Raw genomic sequence first — 17,740 nt, 5'->3', positions numbered from 1 at the left:
GGCATTTAAAAAAAATAAAAATAGCGACGGCAAAAAGAGACTGTGGAGCAAAACATCCTTTTCCGGTTAGAAAACCTCCAAAAATTGGGGGATGGTCAATGGAGGCCAAAGTTTCATCTTTCTAAGCCAGCAACAAATCGTGACGGGCAGAACAATGAACTGTTTTTTTCGACAAGACCAACTGTAACAGTAGCACATGATGTTGGGAGGGACGACTATCTGCTCTCATTCAAGTTCAAGCGCATCATAAGCAATCTCTCGCTCTCTCGCTCTCAGTTAAAATGTAATCAGCACATTTTTGGCGGAAGATTGTCAGCGACTGTCATCTGTTCGCCAGCTGGCACGGGGCCGACTCACCAGATGCGTAAAGTTTACGCGTGACAAACTCGGATGGGAATGAAAATGAGTTCTTCTTCAGGTTTGTTCGCGTTCAACGCGACCAGTCGTTTGTTGTGTGACGTGTTTGACATTGAGACTATTTTAGCCGAGCCGAGGATTTCGAGAAGGGCCTAGGCTCATCTAGGATGTGGTGATCAAAAGCATATTGTCCTCCGCCCTCGCCTTCCTTCAACACCTCTCTCCGAGCATCCGTCTGGCCGAGCATCTGCCGTCCGCATGCGCTCGGTCGGTCGGGACCAAAGCGGCACGTATGCGCTTCATCTGTCGCCGCGGAAATAAATGGAGCCTTAAATGAACTGCAGCTGTCCAAGCAGCCGACAAAGATCCAAAAGCGCCGTCTCGTTGCTCAACGGCACAGGTGGGAGTGTCGGTCTTTAAGATGCAACCTTCGACTTTCCCAAGTTACCAAATCTCAAGCCAGTCGAGTGGAGTCAAATCATCACTTGGGTGAAGCAAGTCAAACGATACAATCTTACTCAGTCACGATAAACACCGCTCTCCAAAAATTAGGAGTGACGTTTTAGGATGAATTCCCAAGGACTCCACTGCTATGCCTTTCCGGGATGCGGTAATCTTTTTTTTTTTTTCCCCATACCTCTGTTCTAAGGTCACGGTTTGGTTCACATTCTGAAAATGGCCAACATAAAAGTGTTTTTTTTTTTTTTTTTTTTTTTTTTTGCGAGCTGGAGCGGACTTGATGACTTCAACTGCTGGAAGTGCAACAATCAAAACTGAATGCTCCTGGATTTTCGCACTGACTGATTTTAGCGTTTTTATTTGCTTGTGTTTCCAGGCTCCAAAGCACACTTTGTCAAGCCACAACAACCCCCTTCTTATCGGCAAAGTTGTAAAGCGACAGGTGGCGCTCTAACATCTAAGCCTCGGGACATTTGGGCCAGACAAGAAATCTCGCTTTCTGCAGCGTAAAACAAACAATTGGCGTAAGACCGGACATTTGAACTTGGATTTAGCTGTACTTGTCGCGTCATCAATGGATCACATTCATGTCGTCTGCCACTGAAGCATCCAAATTTCTTCTTTCATATTGATGCAAAAGAAAAGCCATGAATGGGTTGCTTCTTTCACTTGGAACATCGACAAAGGTTCTGGCCGCATCAAGAGTTGCCGAGTCGTTCCTCTTTATTCTCAACGAGGCAAAAGATGAGTTGATGCATTTTTTCAAAATTTCAAGCCAAGTCCATCGGGGAGGTGGGGTTTTTTTGTCCTTCAAAGTATCGGACAGACCGCGCACTTTTGAAGTTTTTGAAGCACGTTCAAAACCAATTAGCGTGTTTCAATACGCTTTGAGCTTTGACTTTGCTTTGCTAATAGTGCATTCGGCTATGACGAAGCAAGCTTTAAGTCAAGCAATTAAAGAGGACCAGTTCTCACCAGAGTTGGGCTGTCCGTGTTTGCCGGGCCTGGCCGACTCCCAGCCGTCCACCGATTGGACCTCCAAGAGGTAGGAACTTTTGGTCTCGCGGTCAAAAACAGCCTGCGTGTAGATGAAACCCAGCTCGGGGTCGATGCGAAAATATTGGTGGTCCCCATTTCGATCCTCGAGCAGCGAGTAGGCGATCTAGAAGAAAGACAGTATTTATGGTGCGAACATTTGTTCCAAAAACAAGTGTGTGGGAGCGCAGGGTTTCACCTTGCCATTGAGGCCCAAGTCCAGGTCATTGGCGGACACCTGAAACACCAACGTTCCCGATTGGGTGCCCTCGGTCACCGAGGCCTCGTAGATGGAGGATGTAAAAAAGGGGACGTTGTCATTCACATCTGCAAAATGGCCGGGAATGGCAACTTGGATTAGTTTAACGTACATTTGACCGTACGCCTGTTTTGGTGTTTGGTTTCGAGGCTAGGATTGGGGTTAGGGGTGGTGGTAGGGGGCTCGGGATATAGGCGAGGGTTAGGGGTGTGGCTCAGGGGGTAATAGGGCTTGGGTTTGGGGCTACCTTAGAGTTAAGGACTAGCGTTTAGTGCTTAGGAGTGGAGGCACCAGGGTAAGTGGTCTGGGTTAGGGTTAGGGCCACCAGGCATGAAGGCGGGGCTACATATCTTCAGCATATCGTTGCTGTTGGGCCGAAACCCTTTAAAAATTAGTTCAGGAAGATGATGGAACACTGTTGTTTGCTTTGGGGGGCAGCAAGAAAGGCTTTTAGGCTGGTCGGTGGGTCAGCGTTTAAACATGACTTTGGGGTGGCGTGCGTGTTGATATTCGATAGACGATAGCAATAATGCAATGCCCGGTAACTCCAAAAATATTTTTGTTTAATTTCCTGAAAATGTGTCATTTGAGAGGAGACGAGGTGATACCTTCCAATATCGACAGGATGCCGAAAAGGACTTTGGGAGTTGTGGCATTCCACTTTGAATGGCCCAGCGATGAGTGGCCCGAGTTGTTCTGCACCATTATCAATGCGCACGTTGACCTTTTATTCAGCACAACACTTTATTTTTTTGGCATTTGAAAATGCATTTGCAATTACAGAGTGCAACCTTTAGTTCCACAAAAGTTACTCGGACAGTTTGTACGTGACAAGAAGTCTTGCAGCGTCTTTCTTCTCTCGCGTTAGTTGGCCGTGTCCTGACACGTGTTTTATTCTCTTGCTCAACTGTCAAGTTCTGCGGTCGGACCAAAGGCGAAGCTTTGCCGGGCTGTCGTTCAGACTTGCAAGGGCTGCGGGAAGATGAAGCAGCATTTGAACTCCGGACAAGTACGAGCTAACTTGTGGATACGTCGACAGGAGGGCGAAGCATCAAAAGAACGAACGGCTCCGGGTGTCAGCGGAGCGCCCAGACTGAGCCAACGTGAGCAAAACGTCCTACTCTTTTCCACTACTGGACTGAAATATTCCACTCAATGTTCCACTCGATAAATTATTCCACTCGGGAGGTCCCTTTGCTGTCACTCCACTAAAGACCTTTCCGGTCCAGTCTGTGGGGAAAGACAAAATATTTTTGCAATAAACGGGACATCAATGACATCGATCGCCATCATTATATGTAAGCGTGATGGCGAGAGCCAAAGGGTATAAGGTGACAGTGTGGGGTTAGGACATACATCCAAAGTACAAGTAGGGCCTGTATGTTTGACAAGGGCCTCTTGTCGCCGGCGTGACTCCACATTTATCCTTCATTCATCCCGGTGTCAAGATGGTTCACAAAATGAATCGATAGCGGACAAAGCCGTGACACCGGGCCGCCGCGAGCGCAGCCTTGAAGCCGCGTCAACGCAAGAGACGATTGTACAGGGCCAGCGAGCAGGGAGCAGCCCGACCAAACGTGAACGTCCGTTTTTGCCGCTAGTCACAAAAAAAATGGGAGTAGAATTGACTTGAACTGAGCAAGACTGAGCTGCGCATTTCAGTTCGATCCACTGTGAAGGAGGACATGGCCTAACGTGACTGGTCAGGTGACAAAGTCGAAGCTAGTTTTTTTATTATTTCTCGTTGGAATTGGACCATTCGGATGGAGGGCGATCTGCGGGCAAGAGAGCTCAAAGGGGGTAAAAGACAAGAAGCGAGGTCAGCATGAGGTCAGCTGGGGGTGCAGTGTTAAGAGAATGGCCCATCACACCGTTACGAGGTGGGAGGAGTATGGTGAGACCAGGCCAAAGACCAACCTGTGACGTTGACGAAGACAATGGTGAAGGCGGCCAACGGGACGGCGGCAACGTTCTGGGCTCGGACCCTCAGCATGAAGTTACGGGTGATCTCGTAGTCCAGAGGCTCCGCCACAAGGATGGAGGCCGAGCCGTCCGCCCGGTTCGGCGTCAAGTAGAAGCGGACAGGCATGTTGGTCTCCGGGACCATGCCGTCCTCCAGGTTGTACGTCACCCTGGGGTCGCCCAGCGGGGAGGTGGCTTTGATGGTCTGTTTGGAGAGAGGGCCCCCTCTTTTGATATGCACTCACTCAAACTCCGAGCCCAAACCAAAACAGCAAAGCCTAACCCCCTCAACCATCCTGCCTCGTGTCGACTTTTGCATCTGACCAAGATTAAAATGCAAGGTAGGATTCTGCCGCCACCACGGTAGTGTGCCACGGTCTCCGTCTTTTCCAACGCACGCAAGCGCCCACCCGAGAATAACCAATCTCTGTCACGTTAGCTTGAAATTGTATGCCCTGGTCCAGATTAAATCTTTTAATCTATTGCTGCCTCCAGAGACCTGCTGGCACATTCCACTCTTCTACTTAGCGGAAAGCGATCAGCCCCCTGTGTTTTATGGCGCGCAATAACGTAAAGTCAAATATTAAGGCCGTAAATCTCCGGTGAGGCTCCAACCCGCCGGGACCAAACAACACGAGGCGTCCTCACCACTCCCGCCTCATCCTTGCTTGGCTAATTAAGGCGGAAGCAGCAAGCAGAAGACATTGCCATGCGCTCCCAATTAGGCTCAAAAATGCCATCTTGGACAGGACGGCAGTGACCTCGCTGAAGACGGTCAAGCCCCCGAGTGCGGAAGCCGCCGTAATGAGACGCCGGCTGGCAAACGTGCCCGATTAAAGGCGGGGAGAGCTCTCATTTGCGCAGCGGAGGGATTAGCAACATCGCCGGCAGGCTGCGCTGCCATTTCCGACGATCCCATTGGCTCAATGTGAAGACTGCCAAAAAAAAATAAGCATAATAATTAAATCGAACAAAGATGAACTATCACAAAGAAAAAGGCTTGCTCTTCGCCTTGACCGTATTCCACACCACTTGGCCCAAGCCAGCCCTTTAAGCCTCACCCTTTCCGTTTTTCAAACTCTGACCCAAAACAATGCGAGTCATGAAACACTGGCTGGCAAACGTGCCGATTTAAAATCGCAAAGTGTTCCAATTTCCACAAGTTACAGAGTCATTACCACGACGCCGCTTTTCTCATTTCGCTCAGGCCGACTGTCGGCTGCCATTTTGGAGGATCCGATAGCTCGACGTGAAGGACCCTCGGCGACTGCTTTGTTTGCATCCTCGGCGCGCAAATATCAATCAGCGGCTTTAATGGACTTAATTGCTTTGGAGAGACGCTGAGAAAACACTCGTGATTAGTCGAGAAGGCATAAACGGGAGTGCGGATGAATAATGAAAAACGGCTATTAGCGAACATCTGCAACCCGCTAAAAATAACGCTTCCGCGCTTTGCTTTTTGTGTGTTTTCATTTGGTTGCTAAAAGAGCAATCCCATGTGGAAAAGGTCGTCGTTGTTTCCAGGTTCAGCTAATAATTAACCGGTTATGTTTTGTTTTTTTAATAAACGATTGAAGGTTCCCAAATGATGTCCAGGAAAAATAGATGTGGGTTTTTTTTTTCTTCTTCTTTTCAATTAACTTTAAAGTGCAATTGAGGAAGGAAGGTCCGCTCCCTGGAATGCTTACGCTGTGATTACCGTCGAATGTACACAAAGCATGGGCGCGACTCCTTCCATTGCCACCATCTTACAGCTCAGAAACTGGATTCACTTTCATATACCCAAATCGGAGAAGTCAGAAATGTGTTACAGGTAACAATGACAAAATATTTTCTGTGACTGAATGCGAGTACATGATCATAGTTGACCTCATCAAGACAAAATGGCCTTTTTCACTCTTCTTTGTGCAACGGTAGATTGAAAAACGTGGATAGTGATGATCATGATATTAGGTTTCCATGTCAAAAAGTTGAATTTTCTACTGCTTGTTGTACAACAGACAAATAAGATTTGGTGAGCTCTTGAGTATGTGAAGGCCCCTCTTGTTGTACAACAGACAAATAAGATTTGGTGAGCTTTTGAGTATGTGACGGCCCCTGTGGGGGCGGGGGGTGGGGGTTGTGCTGCCAGAGTACAAGCAAGAAAGCATCACGTGCCAATGAAGCTCAGACCTACATTTTCGAGTCAAACAAATGATTAGAATCAAAATTTAATGCTGCGCTTTGCCCACAAACACAACATAAGCAAAAAAAAAAAACCAAACAAACAAAACAAAAATAAAGTCTGGCAATTTCATGTCGCCCATCTGTCTCGAATCCCTGTTTCCATTTGAGGCTTACTTGGCGAATTCCCCAGCTGAAGTGTTGTCAAAGAAAAAAATAGAAGCTTGTCAAATTTGCGTCACTCACCTGATACCTGATTGCGATCGGGGCTTGTTAGTGCCCAAATAGCTCGAAGGACAGTTTGAGAAACATCACAATGGCTATTGAATAGACAGACCTAAAAACCTCGACTCACCCCCACTCACCCATTTTTAATATGCTTATATTTATATTTTCTCATTTAGATTTATATTTTCTCATTTATATTTATATATATATATGGATAGATAGATATATGCGTAGATAGATAGATAGATAGATAGATAGATAGATAGATAGATAGATAGATAGATAGATAGATAGATAGATAGATAGATAGATAGATAGATAGATAGATCTACTTTTGTTCTTCTACTTCTCCCTTTCATTATTTTGCTGCTGTAAATTAGGTTAGGAACTTTTAGTCTTCTTTGTGTGTCGGAGAGTTCTGAGAGTCGGTTTGCCCAATTTTGTGTCGATTCAAGTCAGTGGTGTCTTGACTCAAATAATTCACGAATGAGTTCATGCCTTTTCCATCTATGGAACTGTGCTTGTTAGCGTCGTCACCCTGGTTCTAAAGCGTTCTAAGTGTCAGCTAAGGATAGGCTCCAGCAACTCCCCGCGACCCTGTTCACGTTAAAGGGTGTTCTGTGTTCCGCATTCTGTGGAAAATGTGGAAAGAAAGATTCCCCGGGCAGTGTTTTTGGGGGAGCCTTAACGTAACCAGCGCGGGGACTTACCACGATGGGCGTGTCCCGCACGGTGTTCTCGGGGATGACCACGGCGTAGCTTTCCTTTTCCCACTGCGGCGGCTGGTTTTTCACATTGGTGATGGTGACGGCCAGTTCCACCGAGCTGCTCCGGTTTCCGCCATCTGTGGCCACGATCTCCCGGGTGATGTAGGTCCTCTGAAGCCACGGCGAGAATATAAAATGGAGTGGAGAAAAAAAAAAAGATGGAAAAGTGGATTTGTGTGCTCAAATAGTAGAAAATGCCAGTCAGTCATAAGCGAGGGCTCTCTTTTGTCAGAGGCTGATTGGTAGTTAAAAAAAAGGCAAAAGGTGCACTTTGGTATCCAGCCCATTGAACAAAATACCGTTGAAAGCATGCATTTCCAAATTCCGTGCTTCATTATCATACGCTATTTCTTTTTAACGGTGCCAGTCTGGCAAAAATGACCCATCTTGAGCATCCATCCAAATAACTTTGGCCAACGTCAAGGCATGCATTCCCAAAAGTTGTTGCGTGTCATTTTTCCCATTGAAAGCATGTTTTCGTCCATCAAACAAATTGAGAGTTTCAGTTGCATGCTGGCCAATGAAAATATGCAAGTCACTCAAATACAATCATGCATTTTTTTTATTTTTATTTTTTATGAACACAACATTTTTCCACTAATCATTTAATCATCACCAAATACAACATCGCGGCATTTTATTTTTGGCCCACTAAAAAAGGGTTTTGACCTAGTTCATTTTGACCAATGAAAATGAGGCCTTCGTAATTTTAGCGTAAAATCCAATTTTGGGGTAAAAGCATTTTTTTTTTCTCTGTCTTCAAAGGCAAGCATGGATCTCCAAAATCTGACTAGTTTTGTTTTGGGGTTTTTTTGCATCGCAACTAATCGCTGCACTTTCAAAGCGCGAGTTTTCAAATTTAGCATTTGACTTTTTAATTCTCCAAAACCATTTTTTTTCTTTTGTTGATGCCAAATCATAAAATTCTATTTTTGTGAGGGTTTATTTTTACTTTAACTTAAAACATTCAGCGCCAACTTTTGTGAGTTCCCCAAAAAAATATATCCAAAGGGAGCATGTTTAACAATCACAAATCGTCCCACTTTGGTCGTTTGCTTTCATGTTGCATCTCCATATTAGTGAGTTATCACTTCAGTACCCCATGTTTTTTTTTCTTTAATCATTTCATCTCTAAATGTAATAATTTATAAGTTCTGGACGAGTTGTTTCTGTCAAATAAAAACACATTTTCAATTTTTTTTTCCCATAAAATCCAACTACAATATAGGCCAAAAAGTTGTTTTTTTTTCACAAATGCTTTGAGTCAACTCCAAATTTTGTGAGAATTCAATGTTTTATTTTGTTTTTTAAACACAATCATAACAGCAGTACAAAACATGCACTTCCGAATTGAGTACAAATTTAATCATTTACTTTTTATTTTGTTGGTTTATACTATACGGGACAAATTTCAGTTTTGGGGTGATGTTTTTTTTTTCCTTCTAATTATCACCAATGCTAAACATGCATCACCAAATTTTGTGAGTTTTTTTAATCCCTTGAAATCAAGTCTTTGCATTTTTCATTTTATTTTGATCAAACCAACTTTTTCCAGCAATTGATGATGCTGGATGATTTGCATTCATATCCACTGTCATTCCGATTCAGATCATCACGCAATTGTTTTTTTTTTTTTTTTTATGTATAGTGGAGCAGGAATCCACGATGGCCACTAGATTCTCATCTCCATCTTCCATTTAACGCACTAAGCTAATCAAGCTAATGATGCCACTTGAAAAGCCCTCCAGAGAAACCCTGCAATGTCTTCATCTCAATCAAATCACGTAAGAGGCATGCTAAGCGCAAACGCCCGATGCCGCTCGTCACATTTCCATGCCCGGAGGAGCAAGCGACGCTTTTCTCCCTGATCGCGTAGATGTCTGGTGGAAAAAAAGGCAGCGGGCAAACATCTGATTGTGTCATCACCAGAGTCCTTTCTTCGGCGAAATGAGACGTGGATATTTCCTCAGGCCGCGCACGATTAAAGCCGGGCGCAATCTTTCGGAACAAGCGGCAGCAATCCAAGAAATTGCACGTCGGCGAGATGGTCACAGTGATAAAAGTCCGACGGGAGGAACAACTTCCCGCGGGATCAAATGCACGCGGGACGCAATGTTTTTTTTTTTCAGCCTGAGAAGATATATTTTTAGACTACTCACTACACACTATGATTGTGGAGGATACAGGATACAGCACTTTCACATATTGGAAGAAAATCATCTCGCCCATATCTATGGACATTAACTCAACTCAACTCAAGTGAATTTCTCTCTGATGAAAAGCATCCACTGAATGTCCAAATGTTTCTTTTCATTTCTTTCTTTCCATCCACAACACGAAGGACTCCTATTTGCTTTCTACAATTAACCTGCTGAGAAACATGGACAGTAGTGATTCAATGTGTCACCGTTATGGTTCAGATCTTCGATGAAAAAAAAAAAAAGAATGTTGTGTCCATTTAGCGTGAGTGCAAACCTGCGAGATGGGCTGGTTGACATAAACCCAGCCAGTCAGCGGGTTTACCCTGAGGTACTCCGGCTGCTCGCTGGACATAGAGTATGTGACGGCGGCGTTGGTTCCAAAGTCGTCGTCGTGGGCCGCCACTCGCAAAAAGCTGGTCCCGATCATCGTGTCTTCGCGAAGGAAGTCTACGAGGAAAGAATTTTGGGGTGTTTAGCACAAAATAAGAAACAGATGATTTTCCAAATGTAGCATGTTGACCATTTTTTTCCATATTGAATTCAGACTATTGAAAAACACTTTGCTCCAATGAACGATTTGTCATATTTTCATGCTAGCATTCAATGTGAGTTTTAAATGTTTTTTTCTGAGAAAAAATTGTCCTCGGTGGCAAGTTAGAATCTTCAAATTTTGTGGTTTTATTTGTTTCCAATATGTTTTTATTATTGTCCCAATTAACAAACATGCATCTCCGGAGTTTTTAATATGAATCTTACTCATTTTCCTTCTTTCATCAGTGTCGTGAAAATCACTTTTCTCCAAATGTTTTTTTTTTTTTTTTTTTTTTTAGATTGCAGATTGCAAGCATGATTCTCCAGATTTTGGCATCTTATCTATTCGTATCAAAACTCTTTTTATCATTGTCTCCCGTGACGAAGATGCATCTCCAAATGTGTTTTCAAAACTCATTTATTTTCCAAATTTCAGTCGAGTGAAAATCATTTCTTGAGAATTTATTTTATTTAATCCCAATTTTCTTTTTTTTTTTTTTAATAGTTGGAGGCTGGCCAATGAAAACCTGCTTTTCCCAATTATTCTCATTTCATATTTTATGCTAAACCCCAATTTTTGATACATTTTTTTGTCCTGAAAAAAAATGTCCTCGAGGGCAAGCAGGATTCTCCAAATGTTGCAAGCTTTTTATTTTTTAAATATATACTTGGCAAAGAAGGAGAAAGAGATCGAGCCCTGCCGCGAACAGCCAAAGTCCACAAATTGGCGCCATCACAAAAAAGGTGTTTGTCATTGTTTATGGATGTCACGTGACGGCAGCAAAAAGTGAAGACGTGTTAACATCAAACAACAACGCCGCGCTTCCAGCATGCGCACAGCGATCAACACGTTACATAGATGACTCCATTCGGTTGTTCATTTAACGCAAACAAGGCCGCCGTCACATGAGGCGCATCAATGGTTTTAGCTAGCATGCCGGTCGAAATACTCGAAACATGTCTCGTTGCATTTTCAATTCTAATCACTTTCATGGTGGTTTGAATTATTGGGCCAAATTGGCTTCTTGAATTGAATGAAGGTCACCAAATGTTGTTCTCTTCCGAGTCAAGTTGCACTCACACTCGTAGCGGATGTTCTCAAACTTGGGGCTGTTATCGTTCTGGTCCACAATGAGAATGTTGAGCTGGCAGATGCCAATCAGCGGATCGTTGGCCTGGTCGGTGGCCGTGACCGTCACCGCGTACTCCCGCTGGCGTTCGCGGTCAAATTTCCGGGCCGTGACAATCGTCCCTGGAGACAAAAGACGATGAGAAGAGACGGACGTCGTTTGCTGCATCCCGGCGCAACGGGAACCTTTGACATCCTCATAAAAACGACACAACGAAGGAGCACTCGGTTGCTGCGGCGAAACAAAGGAATCCGTTTCGATTGCGTCCTGCTGCTGTGATGAGAAGCTCGATTGATGTTGCAAGCTGTAAAAACTTATTTCATCACAGGTCGCGTTTCTCCTGGCTCAAATTGAGGAAGTGCTGTTACCTTCAGGATCATTCATTGTTTTGTTTTGTTTAACGACTCGTAAACAAAACAAAAGGATGGGGACCATTTCAAATGAGATAAAACGAAAGTACAGCCAACTGCGGTGAAAGAGCAAACTTTGAAGCATCAGATTTATTTTTCATCTTTTTGAGTTATGTTTTTATCTCACATTTAATATATTTGTTCTCTTTTCTCTCATCTCATTAACCCTGCAGTTTTTACATTTTTTTGGCACGTTCAAGTACCGCCTCAAAATATATGCAATAGCGTAACTGTGCTAAATATTTGATTGAAAAAAAAGTTTTAATATTATTGTAACCCACTGTAACATTCCGCACAGTTTGAGCATTGACACGACTCTGAATATGAATGAAATGAAAATTTAAAAACTTGCTCAAAAAACGATGACATTAAAATGTATTGCACATGAGTGAAATAAAAATTGGACCCCAATAAACAGATTAAATTCAGATGTATGGTATTTCAAAGTTAAATACAAATGAATTGTGTGGCAATATATCTGTGTCATTAGATCCTCAAATTTGAACTCCTCCCTTCCACTCAAGTGCTTTTACCATGAACGTATTCAATGTACACTTGACGGCATGAACAAAATCTGACATATTCAGCTGCGAATTCAACTTTCGGATGCAAAGTCAGCAGCAAATGTAGCTGCAAAATGTCAATTGCAATTCAACCAGACCGAAGCAACCAATGGCACATTGCCAGTTTCATCAGTACACGTGACCGAGGAAGCTGAACGCGGTTGGCTGAAGTTGGATGATTGCGCAATCGATTGCTTTGGCCTGGTCGATCTCAGAGTGGCGTTTTGTCGCTAAATTTGCAACTGCCTTTGCATCTGAAAGTTGAAGCTGCAGCTGAATGATGAAACCGCTCCTGAATATTTTGATTTTTTTTTCTAGCTAAAAGGTGTAGATGGAACTGTTTGATGGTTCAAAAAAATTCAGTGTCGGTGAAGTCAATTCGGAATCCGAGTGCATGTATATTTCCGCAAAATATTCCTGAACACACGTGCTGTACTGCATTCAAAAATTGCTTAAACCGCCGTTATATAACACATTTTTCCCTACTTTGGGTAGGTCCAGAAAATATCCAAATGAAAAAAAAACCGAGCACGTGGAAAAGAAGACTTGCCGGTCAATTGAGATGTGCGACGTGTGCGTGCACCTGTGTCAGGGTGAATGCTGAAAGCGGGCACAGTGGAGTCTTTGTGCATGAAGCCGTATGTGACCTTGCCGTTGGAACCCTCGTCCGCATCCACGGCGTCAACCCGCAGCACAAACGTCCCGGCCGGTTGGTTCTCCAGGACCGCCGTCTTCTCCCGGTACTGTTGGCACTGAGGGGGCGGTGAGAGGGTAGGGGGTTGAGAGAAAAAGGAAGCGGGCAAACTATGTCAGAAGTGCATAAGAGGTGATCTTTTATTCATTGCACAAGCACAGTTCATCCATATGTGTCAAAGTCTTTTTCGGCCAAAAGTGGCGTTCACTGATGTGGTGCGGCGAGGTAGTCGGGAGGGGATGGCGGTGGGTGGTGGGCAGTAACGGCCCGAAGCCACTCCTGGTTGGACTCTTGAGAGAAGCTTCATGAGTAGACAAACCAAAAAGGCTCAACAACCAAGATATGAAAAGACGCGGGAAGCCCACCGCGTTGTTTGAAGACGCCATTTTGGGGTCAATTTCTCAAGAAGCCTTGCTTGACCATGTTGGTTTAAAGCAGGGATGGGCGACTTCGATCGGGGGGGGGGGGGGGGGGTAACCATTTTTCCGTCACTGCTACTGGGGAGGCTCCATAGAAGCACGCACTTCTCAACCAGATGTGGATCGGCATTCACGGATTCCATTTTTTGGAATTGTTGCTGAATGTGAAACGTGACATTTTGGGACATGTTTTACGTATTTGGATGTAATACGCAAGCTAAAGCTATTGTTGAGCCAGATGTGAAGCTGGTTTGTCTGTGCTGATATTTTTTTGTTTTGTTTTATTTATTTTTTTTTTAAATCAAAAAAAATCACATGCTGCCCGCGGGCTGCCAGTTGCCCACCGCTGATTTTTACACCAAGTTTTATAGGTTGCACCCTAAACAGACTCTTGGACGCCCCCTACTGACAGAAAACACATGCATGCAGGCAGGAAAGGCGCTCCGGCCCCGCTCCCGTTTCCTTCAGACGCCCGCACCGAGTCCTCGAGGCTGACATGGCGGTACGCGGCTTTAATTTGTAGTTCTTGATTCCCCCCGCTGACGGCTCACAGCAGTGGGCCTCGGCGCAACGGCATTTGCAGCACGCGGCTGCGAGGGAGACTTTCAAAATCAATCTATTATACATAAAGTACCATTTCTCTCCGCCAAGATGTTTGCGCATTTGCGCCCCCACAAGCTGTTCTTGCTTTTCCAGGCCAAATTGTGCGAATTAATGAAGCTCGCTTAGAAAAGTACTTGATTCTATTTTCACCGCTAATTGTCATGTATCTGCACCAGCCACGGTGCGTGTGTGCGTGCGCGTGTCGGCTTGATTTATGAGAAGCTCCATAGCAATTTCTCGGTGCTACTTAACGGCTCCATTGAAGTGGAAGTGCAGAATTCGGAGACTATTAATCGGATATTCTGAATATGGCATCGCAGGCGGAAACAAGAAAGGCCCGTGTGGGTTTGCCGCCTATTGTCGAGTCAATGTCAATGGTTGGTTTTATCCTCGATATTTTTGGGGGTGATAACGGTCTCCAAATGGAATTCAGCAGCCTCATTAAAAGCCGGCATGATTCAGTTTTCGTTTCGATTAGATTTGGCGTCGTGCTTCTGTTCCGGTTGTGACCAACAGGTGGCATCGGTGGGCTTCTCCACCAGCGTCGCACCTGTTGGTCATTCGCTCTTTTTATTTTAAAAGGACTGCCACGCCGACCACTCGGTGTCGAATCGTCACGTTTCGTTTGTCGTCATCGTGTTTTGTTCTTGTTTTTCGGGGGGGTTTCGAGGCTTTGTTGGTGTTGTTGATTCAGTTTGCCATTTTGGATGTAAGCTGCCATTTGTTCACTGTTTTTTCGAATTTTAAGACGTTCTTGTCCTCCAGATTTTGTCTGATGGTGACCAATTTTGAAACAGTCATTCTATGCCGACGAGCGACACCAAAAATTGTTCATCTTCGTCAGCGCTTGTGGCCAGAGCATAGCAGGAAAGCTTGACGCCTCCTCCCCTCCATCAAAATTAAATCTGGAGAACCCCAGATCAAGTTGAAAATTTAGCTCCCAAAGCCAGTTTTGGTTTGGAACGCGACACTTGATTGTCCATTCCATCCTAAGTAACCCATTAAAAAAAGTCTCAAAGAGCCATACTTGAAAATCGGCCATTTTGTGCGCCCACTTCAGGGGTCCTTTGCAGAAAATCTGGTGAAGTCTGTCACAGGTTGGGTTTTTTTTGTTTGTTTATTTGGTTGGGGTTCTTTTAATGTAAACCAAACGTTGCAACCTCAGAGAGCTTGTTTGGAAAATTAAAGTGGGCTTTCCCACCTTTGAATCTGATCGTAACGCCCAAATGTGGAAAGACAGAAGCCGCAATAAACTAGCAAGAGCGCTCGCCTCGCAGCAGTGCTCTCCTTCGCACTCGACATCATCCCTCCTTGGTTGCGGCCATGAAAAGGCCGACTGCACTACTGATTTTCTCGCTCAATTTCCCGGTTGAGTTCCTGACCTCCGGGACACGGCTGGTTAGTTTTGCCTCTGGAGCGCGCTTCGGAGGGAGGGCAGGAACTCGCCGAGTGCCGGGCGGCGCCACTGCCCGAGTTCAAGTGCTCACCTCGCGCCTCAACCGGCGAGCGCGAGATCACAGAGCGCTACGGTAGTGACTTCTTAAGCGATTGGTCGAGCTGCAGGACAAGCTTGAAAGCTTCTGTCCTCCCAGACCTCTTCTGGCCTTTCTGCCCTGGAAAATAGTGGGGGGGCGCAGGGGGTTCGGAGTAATGCCAATATGCTCTGAAAGCTGCAATATGTACTGGACGCACACAACGATGCGAAGCGAGCGGGACTTTCCAGTAAAGAAGTGTTTTGGGCACATTCTCCATCTCCTGAGAATATGGCTTGAATTTCAAATGTTGGTCTGAATTGAAAGGCATCATTTCAGAAAACTTGATGTCAAGCATGTCCGCCTCACGGTTCAGGGATACAGGCTTCGATCCCAGCTCCGGCCTTCCTGTGTGGAGTTTGCATGCTCTCCCCGTGCCTGCGTGGGTTTTTCTCCGGGTCATCCGGGTTTCTCCCACATTCCAAAATCATGCATGACACGTTAACGGAACGCTCGAAATTGTCCCCAGGTGTGATTGTGAGTGTCAATGGTTGTCGTGTGCCCTGTGATGGGCTGGCAACCGGTTCAGGTCCCCCGCCTACTGTCCCGAAGACGGCTGGGATGGGCTCCCCGACCCCCGCCACCCTCGTGAGTATAAAGCGGATCGGAAAATGGATGGATCGAATGAGAGACCTATTCGAGACTATAACTTTTTGCAGACCTTTAGAGGCATATTATTCACCAAATATCTGTTGACGTCCATGATTGGCCCAAAGGTCTTTTAAAAATATATTACTTTTTTGAGGGGAGGACGGGGGGGTTAGGCAATAGTTTTTCAAATGATTCACAAACTTTGGCCCAAAGGTCTTTTAAAAATATATTACTTTTTGGAGGGGAAGACGGAGGGGGATTAGGCAATAGTTTTTCATATGATTCACAAACTCTTTTGTGAATTTAAAAGCATGGAATTTTTTTCCCGGAAAATTATTTCTCAAATGAAATCAAAACAATTCTCCACTTTTCAGTCAGAAAGTGGTGTTTTTGCTCAGACCAACCTAAATCCTTCTTGCTGATTATTCAAGAAGTGAAAAGGCTATTAACATTTTTTTCGACTGCCTTGTGTTGATTTTCTCGTCACGAATCACTTTATGTAAAAAAATACTGTAAAAACAAAAAATATGAGGAACCCTGCTTTGAAAACAGCGGGAAGTGAATGAGGAAAAAGTGCAAAATTAATGTGCCTTACATTAAAGTTTGGCTTTTTGCACACGGTTGCGTTTGTTTAGCGATGGAGTGGGACGTCTCCCACGTCGGTGAAAGCTTTGAATTAAAGAGCGAGGCGAGGGTCCGACCGGCTAATCACTCCTCCGGGGAGGCTGATAAACAGACGAGGGACAAAGACAATGAGCGTGAGTGGGAAAAGAGGACTTATGTGGGATGGAAGAGGATCACTCGGCTGCCGTCGTCACGGTGATGAAGAGGTGGAAAAGTGAGCGCGAAATCAGCTTTCGCCAGCCAAAGGTGTTTCACACGATAGAGGTTCGCAAGCGCGCGGCAAAGACGCGTTGCCACGGGCACCCGGATGATCGGAACAGGAGCCGCCAAGCGTTGACCTCGATGCAACAGAAAACAGTTTGAGGGCGCCCGGTCGCCGGTACGTCACCTTCTCAAAGACGGGTTTGTTGTTGTTGACGTCGTCCACGCCGACCACCACCTGAGCCGTGGACGACAGGGCCCGAGGGCCGCCCGAGGCGTTATCGTCCGTCGCCGTCACATTGAGGACGTACTCCACGCCCTGCAGGTGAGGCGGAGGGCTGGAGCGCAGACGGATCAAACCTGGACAACGAGCAAAAGCGGACGCAGGTCGTCAGCGGAAGATCGCACGCAAACGCAACGCCGCCATCCATCCATTCATCCCATTTCAAAAGCGCTCCAGCCGGAGTCCATCCCGGCTGACTTTGGGCCAGACGTTTTTCTGGAATGGTGGTCATTCGATGGCAGCGAATATCGAGGCAAACCATTAAAGCAGTCTTTCGAAGCAAAGTGGATGGCTAGCTACCGAGGTCAATATGGTGAACAAAAGGTCCCCAGAAAATGAAATAGGCAAACTAAGCAAAAGTGAAATTGACAAATAACTTCCATTCAAGAACATGTCAAAAAAATGAAAACTAACCAACGACAGCTTACGTTTGTCAAACTGCAATTGTTGCAAGAATGGCCTTTCTGCATTGCTGTACAACAGTGCACGAGAAGAAAGGTCAAACAGTCCATTGACAATTGCACTTTATGACACAGTACCCAGTGACTGTCTCTTTCATCTTGCACTCCGCGAATACTGCATGAAAAAAAAAAGGAAAACAGGCAAGCATTTTAGGGGAAAAAAAACCAATAAACCTGCTTGAAAAACAAAATGAAATATAAAAACTAACTTGAGGGAGAAATCCCAAACTCTGCCGGTTAGCGGTTCATGACAGGACACCTACAAAG

The 17,740-nt window shown here is 45.2% G+C and overlaps 1 protein-coding gene across 1 annotated transcript in view; it reads right to left on the bottom strand.

The window, feature by feature from the left end:
* The window catches only part of LOC109524513 (neural-cadherin), a 203,442-nt gene that overhangs the window by 77,524 nt on the left and 108,178 nt on the right, over nt 1-17,740 (bottom strand). The window contains exons 8-15 of the mRNA XM_019884446.1: nt 16,917-17,089; nt 12,649-12,817; nt 11,044-11,214; nt 9,706-9,878; nt 7,174-7,341; nt 4,028-4,277; nt 2,051-2,178; nt 1,792-1,978 (exon numbers count right to left, since the gene is read on the bottom strand). Of these exons, the coding sequence (XP_019740005.1) occupies nt 1,792-1,978; nt 2,051-2,178; nt 4,028-4,277; nt 7,174-7,341; nt 9,706-9,878; nt 11,044-11,214; nt 12,649-12,817; nt 16,917-17,089 (1,419 nt within the window). The remainder of the gene's footprint in view (nt 1-1,791; nt 1,979-2,050; nt 2,179-4,027; nt 4,278-7,173; nt 7,342-9,705; nt 9,879-11,043; nt 11,215-12,648; nt 12,818-16,916; nt 17,090-17,740) is intronic.

This window comes from Hippocampus comes, unplaced genomic scaffold, assembly GCF_001891065.2.
Source record: "Hippocampus comes isolate QL1 unplaced genomic scaffold, H_comes_QL1_v1.1 scaffold21, whole genome shotgun sequence".
Taxonomy (NCBI): domain Eukaryota; kingdom Metazoa; phylum Chordata; class Actinopteri; order Syngnathiformes; family Syngnathidae; genus Hippocampus; species Hippocampus comes.
The sequence above is the reverse complement of the archived record's forward strand: the minus strand, read 5'-3'. Positions and strand labels throughout refer to the sequence as shown.